At 43.4% G+C, this 11,949-nt stretch overlaps 1 protein-coding gene across 1 annotated transcript; it reads right to left on the bottom strand.

The window, feature by feature from the left end:
* Positions 1-2,490: 2,490 nt before the first annotated feature.
* Positions 2,491-4,073, bottom strand: POU3F4 (POU class 3 homeobox 4). The gene has a single exon (XM_059157658.1). It carries the CDS (start codon positions 3,975-3,977, stop codon positions 2,892-2,894), a length of 1,086 nt encoding a protein of 361 aa, XP_059013641.1. The 5' UTR covers positions 3,978-4,073; the 3' UTR covers positions 2,491-2,891.
* Positions 4,074-11,949: the final 7,876 nt, after the last annotated feature.

Raw genomic sequence — 11,949 nt, 5'->3', positions numbered from 1 at the left:
TTAATAATATTACACTTCCTGAAATAATACCCGATCCTGCCAGGTTTCCCCACTCTGTTTCCCACCATTTAGGGTGTGTTTTGCATGAGCATGGGCAAGTGCATGATAACAGGCCCCGCTGTGTGTGCGAGTGTATGAAAGGCCAAAAGTCAGAGGGAGAGAATCAAGAATCAAAACAATGACTAATGATTTCTAACCTGAAGCAGAGCAGATGCGCTGCTTACCAGAAATGTGCCTCTATTTAAATGCTTCACTTCACACACCACACAATTTAAAAAAAGGAGGAAAGAAAAAAAAAACAATATTTTTTTGGAAAAATGTTTTATTTTAAATCTTTTACAACAATAAAATATTGTGTCAATATAAACCCCTTGACTAAAACTGTTCACATCAAACATTACAGCGAATTGTTTTCTTTTTGACACCCAACTCATCTTTGAGTTTTCTTTAAAACATAATGCAGAATTTATTGAAAATAAATAATTGCTGGCAACTGCAATAGGCATTTGAATAAAATAGTTGAAAAAGCAACTCTTAATGAAAATAGTGTTTATTATACATCAGTTACTAAATGAATAAACTAAATGATTTTTCTTTAAATTAATAACTTCAAAAACGTTTAATATACAAAACTGTACAATTATAAAGTCGGCAGAAATATTTGGGTTAACTCAGGTTTGAACCATAGTACTTAACTACAAAAGGGGAAAAATCAAAACAAACAAACAAAAAAACCCTAACAGTCGTAAAACACAAACTCAGTGTGGAAAGACAAAACAAACAAAAAATTTCCAGAACTAAAATCCAACTACCAACAGAATGCAGACTTCTGATAAAAAAGAAAAAGGGTCCAGGATTTGAATTAACACATGTCCTTCAACCTGCAGCTGGGGGAGACACAGTGTGGTGGACCAGAAGCCTGGCAGCCCATACTAGCGTATCTAACACAAGGGCCCCTAAGCATTTTGGTCCTTAGGTAGTTTGAAGCTTTGTCTACTGAAGCTGCACCTGAAGGTCGCCTCAGGCAGCCGACCCAGGCATGCGGAGCCCCCAGCCATGTCTGGCGGGCTGCGTCTGGGTGTTGAGTGCTTGGCCTGCCCTGCACATGTGTGCTCATTGAGAATGAGGTGCTCCTGTGGACTTGGCGTCTAGACTTGAGAGCGAGCAATAAAGCCACAGCAACTGCATATTTTTTTGGATCTCTACACAGCCTAGCGAGATTTTATGTAATTTTTTTTTTTTTTGTAAATAGTAATACGATACACACAGCTATCTACACACACACACGTTTGCACTCGCGCTCACGCACACACGCATACACACAGGAACGAGATTAGAAATCAAAATAAAAAAGAAGAACACCCAGAAACCCAGACTCCGGGTATCTGGCTACCTAGCTTAATCTTCGCTGTGGGCTTCTAACAGCTGTGCTTGTCAGAGGCGTGGAGACTGCTTCTCGTGAGCCCACTGAGAGACAGCGATATGTATATAGGGGAGAAGAGGTGGTAACGAAGCTAGAGCAAAATCCTTGTGACCTTTGCCAACCATTTCATCGTCATTCTGCACGGAGCAGAGAGCACCTGTTTACCACCCCACTCGCCACCCCTCCCCGACGGTTTCTCACTCAGGGAGCTGGCGGTGAACTGGAGCTGAACGGAACTGGGAGGCACTGACTCAGTCTGTCGCCAGCATCTCAGGGTCCTCGTCTCCAGGGAAAGCAATGGTATGTGAAGGCAAAGTCCTTCGCTTAGGAAGAAGGAGGTGGGGTCGCGCTGGCAGTCCTGGTGAGGCACGGGACCCGCGGGGAGCTCTCAGTGCAAACATTCCGGACCTCCGTAGGTGCAGAGCCCTCTTGCTGCTCAGGCCGACCTCTTTTGTCGGGCGCCGCCCGCAAATCCTTTTCAGGCACCCAGATCTGCTCTGTAGAAGCCTGGAAGGACTCCACAGATCGAGGGAGGGAGGGCAGAAAGCTTCAAAATCTCCTCTCCTACTTCACAGTACTTTGCAAACCCAATCGGCTTGCCTATTCTGCCTACCCTAGACACTCTGCCCTCTGAAAAATCTCCACTATCATCATGAACAATTCTATCCATTGTACTTCTCCATACAGATTTAGTGTAGGGGGTGGGTGGGTAGGCATCTCTTCCCCTACTCCTCCTACGATCTTCCCTTTTTTAAGGAATTAGAAAACCGCCAGCTCAATGAAGGAATAATCATAGTAGCAATAATAACGTGGAGTGGCTGATTAGATACAAATTATCTCACAAATATTGTGTACAGCTTGTAGTAACACCGCAGACATTTAGAAACGCTATAGAAGTTTTAAAAAATGCAAAACTAGTCTATTGTAAAACAGATTTCACCTGAAATACAGCTGCTATAACCAAGGCGCTGAAAGGTTATTCAGAGGCACACATCTGTCTTCCCTCCCCCCTCCCCCATTTTACCCCACCCCCAAGTTACCCCACTGCTTGTTCTTCGAAGACCTTACTCGAGTAAACAATATGTATTGATCTGCAGAAAAGGTTGGAGCAAACATTTCCCTGGCGGGAGGCGGCCCACTATAATGAGTTCCCTGCCTGGACGGCTTAACGCAACTGTGTATCAGCCTTAAGAAGCCTGAAGGCGTTTGTGAGTGTGTTTCCTTTTAAGATATAAGTTAGAATCCCCTATTTGGGGGGGGGGGGGATGAAAGAAAAAAAAGAAAGAGAGAAAAAAAAATATGGGGAGGGAGGGGGAGAGAGAGCGAGAGAAGAGCCCTATCTAGATATTTAGATATTGCTATGTCTCTAGATAGCAATAATAAAGCTGAAGTGAAATGAAGAGAGTGGGAGAGAAAGAGAATTCCACGCTGCTCCCAGCGCGGCGGGCCGCTTTCTTGCTTCCTGCAGTCAGAGATCGTGGCAGGACGTGTCTGTTTTCACCGTGTGCGAGTAAACCTCCTGTGGCTGCTGATCCCCTGGTGGAGTCATTCTTTTCTCTTTCTGTCTTCGATTACAGAACCAGACACGCACCACTTCTTTCTCCAACTGGAGGCTGTCTGCCAGCGAGGAAATCTCCTGCGCGGCAGGCTTGGGACACTTGAGGAAATGCGTTTCCAGGACGCCCTTGACACTCACCTCGATGGAGGTTCGCTTCTTGCGCTTACGGCCCTGAGCGGCGATTTTGTCAATGCTGGTCGGGCTCCCTGTGGACGAATCAGCCTCCTCCAGCCACTTGTTCAGCAGTGGCTTCAGCTTGCACATGTTCTTGAAGCTCAGCTGCAAGGCCTCGAACCTGCAGATAGTGGTCTGTGAGAACACGTTGCCGTACAGTGTGCCCAGCGCCAACCCCACGTCGGCCTGGGTGAAGCCCAACTTGATTCTTCTTTGTTTGAACTGTTTGGCGAACTGTTCCAACTCATCCGAGGTTGGTGTCTCCTCGTCCGAGTGGTCCTGGCAGTGGTGCGCGCCTAGGTCGCTGTGGTCTGGGGGATCCCGGAGCACGGGGTGTAGGCTCTGTGCAGAGGCAGAGGCTGGCGGTGGGGTGAGCCCTCCGTGTTCCAGCATGCCGCTCACTGTGAAGCCAGGCTGCGAGTACACGTTAAGGGGTTGGCCGCTGGATGTGATGGACGGGTTCGGAGCCGGGCTAGTTCCCCAGGCATTCGGATGGTTAGTGTGCGGAGAGTGGTGGGCGACATGCGGTGAGCGGTGATGGATGATCGCACCCAGCTGTAGGTCTTCGCGCCCGGGCTTCACGTCCTGCTGGTCCAGGGGGTTGGTGGCCAGTGTGGAAGACCATGGGCCTCCATCGCCCAGACTGGTGACCCAGTGATGCCCGAGAGGATGCCCATTGCTAGGAACTCCCTGCAAGTAATCACTTTGGAGAAGTTTCTGAGGGTTTCTGAAAGGACTCCCCTGCTGCATGCCTGAAGAGTCCGCATGGACTAGGGAGCTAGAACTGAGAATGCTGTAGGGATTCGAGGCAGCTGTGGCCATGGTCGATGAGGATCCCCTACTAGTTATAATGTGGCAAAGGGAGCAGCTTCAGCCTTTGACATCTATGGTGCGGGGGAGCTAAAGCCGCGAGAGCGAGTTACCGGCACGCACTGTGGCCAATTGCAACATGTCTCGGCCTGGCTAGCCACGGGCTCGGCCAATGGCGGCACGGGAGGCCGGTCTAACTTTCCAAATTAGGCTAGCTAAGCACTAGAGTTTCAGTGAGACCAGAGCAGGAAGTAAATCAATCTTTTGGCTCCATTGGCTGCTTCGGGCTGAGTGACGGCAGTTCATTTGGTTAACCCTTCCTCCCTCCCTCCTCCCCACCTCACACAGACTTCATGGACGTTTGTAGTGGAGGGTGAAGTATAAGAGGGAAGTGTGTATGTGTGCGCGTGTTTGGTGGGGGGGGGTGGATAAGGGGTGAAGTAGCAAAATGGTTTTAGAACTCCTTTTGTATTATTTAGATTAACCGAAATAGAGAAAGAAAAAAATATATTAAGAAAACAATATAACCAGTTTAAATGTCATCTAAATGTCAGTGGATTGGGATTTTTATCAAATTTGTTTAGCATTCTGGCTTAGTTGTGTGCAGGGCACTGCAAATCAAAATCTTGCTACAAAGTTTGAGCAAAGGAACCCTTTTTAGATAGAACCCTAAATCTGTAAGACTGAAGTCCATGATTCCAATAAGAACTATTTTGACTTGTTTTATTTCATTTTATCATTTATGAGAAATTCAATACCAAGTTCAGAAAGCATCTAAGAAAAAGATGTCCAGCTTCTGAAAATTTTTATTTAAAGCATGAACAACTGGAAGATTCTGGGAAAATCTAATGTGATAAAAGTAAATTCGAATGTGACAAAAATCTGACAAATTTCAGTTATTGTGAAGTTTGCCTTCCAATCCAGTTGGTCAATTGGACAACTTGGTTTTTACTACCTCTCCAAGTCAGCTCTCACCAGCGGTCCCACAACCTCTTTCAGAGGCAGCTTGCTTAAATGGAGAGCCCTCCCTCACACTCACCCAAGACACTTAGCGTGCCCAGTTTCAGTAGGTACAGAGGAGAACATTCATGATTAGGGCGCCTGATGCTATACCCTAGGAAAATTGTTTTTAACATGCACTGCCCTCCTCCTCCCCATCCCAGACAAGTTGAAGTAAATGGAAATCATTTAGTGTGCCCTGAAAATTCAGAGAGAGAGAAAGTGATGAGAGATGAGAGATGCCAGGCTATTTGGCATTAAGCACCCCCCACACACACACGCACCCATCAGCTTGAATTTGCTTTCAGCTTGGGAGGACAGGAATGTTTTCACATTTTGGTTAAGAGGAAACAAGAAAGGCTTGTACTCCTAAGCTTTTATAAGTTAGGGAAGGGCAAGTTCATGTACTTCACAGCCCTGTGCAAAGGCATTGCTTGTAAGCTGAGTGAGGTGAAAATGCAAAGATTTTAGATTTGCTCTAGCTGAGAAAAAGCAGCACAGGATTTCTGAAGTAAAAAAAGAAATGACCTTCCATTGCATAATTTCTAAGGTAACCTAGCTGCGTAATTATATTTGCACTTACAGAAGACAGCATCAGAGTTCCCTTATTGGTTTGAAATTCCATTAAATATATTGCAAGAGCTCCTAGGTTTAGCTTGATTTAAATTTGCATACATTTTCATATATTTAGCAGAAATAAAAGAAGGCTTGCAGCTACCAGAAAGTCATTAAGGCATTAGTTTCTCTAAGAAGACAGATCTGAAGAAAGTGCAAGAAAATGAGAAAAAAATAAAAACAAGGTGAGCTTATTCTGCCATTCCTTTATATAGATAAAGAGCATGTATTTCCTGTGAAATGAGTAATTTCTTAAGAGAGTAGAGAGCGATGGGAGTTTATATTGGTAAATGTAAATTGTGTCTATTAAGCAGGAAAACCAGGCGTCTGTTTAAGATCTATTTCTTTCTTTCTTTGTCTAAAAAAAAGAAAAAAAAAGGATAAACACTTAGTAGTTATTGGCAGAGATGATAATTTGTCTTCTCCTCCTCCTTTTCATTGAAATTATGGTTTCATTCTCTGGTGTCCTTTTGTAAAAGTTTATCTGCTTTTAACCTAGAAATTGTTTTTTTCTCCTCTCTTCCTCTGCCCTCCTCCTTCCTTCCCCTTCCCTGCTCTTCTCTTTCAGTAGAAGAATGTCTTTTCTTTACCGCCAACTAACTGTGTATCTTCTTTTGTAAGAATACAATCTCATTTGTGCCTGAACTTTTGCTTCCTGAAGAAAAGAGTACTTGTTAAAATCAAACAAAAATGAAAGTTTTCAGGTGCTCTCTTAGGCTACCTGTTCAAGGGTCCTTTTGCTAGTTTATGTCATGTCAGTTTAGAGGTCAGAGGGAAACACATTAAAGTACCCATACTGGCAAAAAGATCATGATCATTGCCATGTTGTTATAATGGTGTGTTCCCCACCCCCATCATTGCAGCTACCTTTCAGTGAAAGAGTTACTAATCTTAGTCTGGCCATTCAGGGGGTTAAGGCGATTATCAATTTTTAATGCTTTCACATGGAAAAAAAGGGGAGTCCTTTTCCAATTCTGACTAGCCTGAAGTCTTATAATCAACCTTCCTCTAGCTCTTGGCCTCTACTCTGGGCAACCACTTTTGCCAGGCTTTCAAAAGTGGTTCACACCATGCCCAGAGGCTGGGGGGGCATCTATCCCCAAGAGTTATCTGCATCCAGGGACAGGTTTTACACACCTTTGTTCTGTAGTCCTTTAATTTAAGAATAGTTTATGACAGGAGCAAAAACAATGTAGTCATTTTTCTTTCTTTTCTTTTTCTTTTTTTTTCCTTTCCTTTCCTCTCTCTCCCCCCCTTCCTCTCTCCCTCCCTTCCTTCCTTCCTTCCTTTCTTCCTTTTTAAAAAAACAGTTCCCATGAATATGGATACTGCCTAATTCAGGTGCAGTCCCATTCTCTAGCAGCTGTAATATAATCTTCTCTTGTATGTAAGATGTTTTGTTTTTTGAAGAAAATATCTGCATATAGTAAAATCTTCTTGCTGCTCTAACTAATCTGCTGGACAGGTTTCCTTCACCCTCTCCTGTCAGTCTAACTTCCCAAGTGTAACAGATGCCGCTCTCAAGCGCTCCTTTCTGTGGCTTCTCTTTATTCAGCCTTGCATATTTCTCCCCATGATCTGGGTTTCCATAGAGAGAGGAATAAAAGGGGGGACCATGGTCACAAATCCCCTGCCCCATGCAAAATAAAAGAACCTCATTCAATAGACGACCCTGTCTGGACATGGGAGAGAAATAAGTACATGTGAAGTTACTGTTTCAAAGAACTTGTAGCTTATTTTTCATAGACTGATTCTGCCTTAAAGTCAGAGTTACCACTGATAAACTGCTCTCTTGGGTAGTTGGGCCAAATACACAGCTTGGTGTTCTTTTCATCTTGATCTTGAAGTCCACTGTGGGGTTCTTAGATCTGAATTACTCCACCCCCTCCACAATTATTGTTTGAAAATAATAATAACTGACCCATTCTATGAGGTTGGGGTAGCTAAAATCTTGAAGGGGAGTCTAACTTAAAAATGGAGGAACTATGATTTTATGGAGTCTACACGCCTATCTCCAGTAAAGAAGAACAGGTTTTGATCTCTTGCTATGCTAGCACACAGCACAAACTTCATTCTTCCTTGGACTTCCTTCACACCCAAATATGCCCCTCCACCCTACCCATCACTATGCTTGTTTTCTAAGAGGGAAATTCCATTAATTCCTGAAAGCAAGTCAGATTGGTTTGATTTATTTGTATGTTCATTCATTTATTTGTAACCTGGGGGGTCACTGTGACTCTCCTTCCTCACAAAATTTAAGGATACATGACAACTCCTGAGTGCCTTAGCAGACATTCCTGGCCCCTTTGGAAGCAAGGAAGGACTCACAAAAGATATTAAGCAGATTAATGTGGTTTAAGTCACACTCCGTGTTAACAAGGGAGCTTGGTATGTCCAAGGTTCATTCAGAAATGGAGATTATGTCTCTTGTAGATTTCATAAATGAGCATGGATTATGAAGCATTCTCATTATCTGTACAAATTGGCAGAGGGGGAGGTGGTCTGAGACTGATGTTTCAGGTGAGGGTCAAGAAGGAAGTCTAGAAGGCCACATTTGAGTGTGTATAATACAGAATGAATTTCCAGACAGTAGAAAGTGGCACATAGGTGTGATCTCAATATTGAAAACTTCATCTTCAACACAAGTCCACTTTGGAAATAGGATTACTTAGGTTGGGCTTGGAAGGGACAAGTACACACTTTCTTTTTATAACCTGGAGCTCATAAGGGAAGGGAAACAATTGGACAGCTTCTGAAAGCAACAGAGAAAGAAACCTTTTTCTTAGCGTCTGCACTTTGAGCTTACTAGAGGTTCTCAGTCACAGCTGCCCTTCAGAGCACCAGCCTGCTGTATCTCCTCTTACAGTCCTCCTCCTCCTCCTTCCTCTTCTTCTTCCTCTTCCTCCTTCCCCTCCTCCTCGCCCTTCTTCCTTCCTTCTCCTTCTCCCTCTCCCTGTCCCCCTCCCACTCCCCCTCCTTCTTCTCCTTCTTCTTCCTTTTATTCCTCCTCCTTTCCACCTTCATCCTCCCCTTCCTTCTCCTCCTCCTCATTCTTGACAAACTGTGTGGGGGAACGTAAAGGGGCTTAAAATATTCTGGGGGAGAATCTTTAAAAAATTGGACAGCATTAGCAGACATTAGCCAATAGCAATTCAGGCTCGATTAGTTCATTTTTTTAGCTCTCTGTTGGTTTTCCTTGAACATGAGGAAAAAGATCTTAAGAGAAAAGGGGAGATGGAGTGGGGAAGAGAGATAGCATACACTGAATGCTGCAGCAGACACAGGATAATTTAAAAAATAAAGCATTCATCATGAAAAAAATTTAATACAAATACCTTAATCTTAGAGAATATTAGTCATTTACTAGCAAAATCAATTGTCAGTTGGGAAGTGCTGAGGAATTGTGAGGTTAGGGCTGCCCAGAAGATGGTTAGAGAAAAGACCAGGACAATAGAGATTGTTATTGCTTAGGGAAAGGATGTGGGGTCCCGCAGCTATGTTGTAAAGGTCACCTTGATTCAGTCTCAGTTTCTCTTCTGAGGTCAATTCTCCCCTTTCCATTGCCATTGTTAGTGAGTGAACCCTGATCTTTCAGGTTCCCAGGGAAAGAGTTCTACAGAGACAGAGCTATTATGCAGTATTCTGTGTGGCTCTCATATTCTGAGTACCAGGATTCGGGGTGTTTAGGAATCTTTGTGGCCATTGCCCAGTCCCTTGTTTTGCACTTCAGACAGAGCCTAGTAGCAGAGAGGTCCAGTTGATGATTTGACTAAATATAGACCCCATATGGAATTATCTTTTTTTTTTTTAATGGAGTTGCAAAATATTTCCAAATTTAAACTGAAGTGGTGGTTTTTATCTTTATTTTGATTTTTTTCTTAAAGTCAGAAATGATAGGTGTATTAAAGAAGAGAAAATAATCGTTCCAACTCCATAATGGATCAGAGGGAGTGTAGAGATAGTCCACTACTTTAAACTCTGTGGATTGGTATTCAAGTTATCAGTGAGCTATCTAGTTGAACATTAGACACCTTATTAGACACCACTTTCTAGTTAAGAAAGATGCCCCAAATTGCAATACACTTCTTTCTTCATGGGTGGATTAAGATTTTAACACTCAAAATTATAAGAATACTCAGATTTCATTCATAACTGAGATTCTGTTTTCTGTGCACTCTTGCCACCCCCAACCCTTTCCTTAGTAAATAGTATTTATTGAAATGGCTAGCATTCTGTATCTCCCTGAAGTGAAGGGACTAGAGGAAACTTGATTACAGATCAAAATATGTGCTTCTTCTAGGAAAAGACATTTAGTAAGCAATATGCTGAGTGTTCTGGGCTCACATTACTATTTCCAGTCCCCCAAGGCAGCAGGATATCACATTTGAAGATGAGCAAGTGACCAGATTTAACTTGCTATTTTTTATTCAGAACTTTAGCTGTTTCTTTTTCCCCCCAAGAAGGAGGCTGACGATTGTGAGAAAAAAAATATGATATGATATATTATAATATAATATAATATAAAATAATCATATAATAAATTATATATATGTATATATATACATATATACATATATATATGAGAGAGAGATGGAAAGAAAGCAAAACATGTTAACCACATGTTTGGGGAAAAGTACACTTTGCAAGGATATATGGGGAACTTATTTTTACAAGAGTATTAGTGCTTTCTCTGTTGTGATTGTTGTTATGTTCGTTCTTGGGGGAGGGGTGTAGGTTTCCTGCGTTCTGTAAATCCCTATCTCTTGCAACTTTTTTAAAGTCCTCTCTTATACTTTACCTCACTTTCTTTTTTTTTTTTTTAAAGATTTTTATTTATTTGACAGAGAGAGATCAAAAGTAGGCAGAGAGACAGGCAGAGAGAGAGGGGGAAGCAGGCTCCCTGCTGAGCAAACCCTGAGATCATGACCTGAGCTGAAGGCAGAGGCTTTAACCCACTGAACCACCAGGCGCCCCTTTACCTCACTTTCAATGGGGGAAATCAATTTGGCTACCCTGCTTGGAAAATACATCTACTTGATCTTGTATTTTGGATTCCAGCTGCTTGTGGACACATGCCATAGCATGTGTGTATTTTACATGCAGGGACTTCTGGAGTTTCTTTTCCACGCAGAAGCGCTCAGGCAGACATCAAAAGAACCCAGTCCTTTAAGGAGTCTTTTTCCTTGGTGGGTCTGCTCCTCCCCTGGCTAAGACTCTGAGGCTAACCTACTCTTCATTCTGGCGTTGCTAAGAACCCAAGTTCACTTGTGCCAATCTGCAGAAAGTCAAGGCCACAGAGAATCAAGAAGCTGTCCCCAAAGCCCAGCACTAGGCCTCAGCAGGAGGGGGAATAACCTGGGCAACAACAGAAGCCCGCACTTCTGGGATAGCATGGCTAAAATGCCCACATGAAGCCCAAAGGCTGGACCTGACTTTAGCCTGCCAGATACATCTGAATAAAGGGGCTGAAATAGGTCAAGGGTGTGGGTATTAAACGGAGAGTTCCCATCTTAAGATAATTGGTGGATGACAATTCTTTAAGACCAGTGGGTCCCACTCCAACTATCAAGCAGCCTGCAAGAGGGGCTTATTTTGCCAGTCTCCTGGCTCTCACTGTTCTGCCAGCCACAGGTTCTTGTGTCCTCCATTTGGAGCAGGATCCCTGTGATTGGGGCAAGACTTAATTCCCATGGTTGGAAGTGGAGGGAGGGAGGGTCTAGAAGAGCCAGCACCAAGGCAGCTGTGTGAGTGCGGTAGCTTGTAGTGGTTAGTTTCTCAGGATCCCCAGACCTGGCCAGCCTGGCTGAGTATCTTTGTCCCTGGGCAGCCTCTGCCTTTCACAGATGAGTCCCTTGAACAGCTTTAAGACGAATACCTCCCTCTGTAGGCCTGAACAGAGGTGCTCAAGGTAATCCTTTCTCAGGAAACAAAGCCCAGCCTTTTCACTGACAAATGTTGTATGTTACCAGAGCTCTGATTCAGTGATAGCCTTCCTTGGGGGGTGTGTGTAGGAGAATATCATGCCCTTGACTCTTCCTAAGTGTGTGTATGGGAGGGAGGGGAAGGGAGAGAAAGTCACCCTAAAACATTTTGTTCAGGCATGAAAATGTTAACTCAGATCACATTAAAGGCAGCAGGATTTAAACTTGCCTAATTCTTCTTAAAAATAGCCAATTTTTTTTAAAAAAAGCAAATTTTAAAAAATAGCACATTTCCTTGTTTCTAACAATGGACTGGGTCCAGAGAAGCCTTAGTTCTCTAAGTTAACATGCTTAGAGCAATCTAAATACCAACACTCAAATCTCTCTTGTATATCCTAAATATTCATTTTTACTTATTGAAATGGCAGTGAGAATGAGACTGTCTCCTT

The sequence above is a fragment of the Mustela lutreola genome, chromosome X, assembly GCF_030435805.1.
Source record: "Mustela lutreola isolate mMusLut2 chromosome X, mMusLut2.pri, whole genome shotgun sequence".
NCBI classification, from domain to species: Eukaryota; Metazoa; Chordata; class Mammalia; order Carnivora; family Mustelidae; genus Mustela; species Mustela lutreola.
The sequence above is the reverse complement of the archived record's forward strand: the minus strand, read 5'-3'. Positions and strand labels throughout refer to the sequence as shown.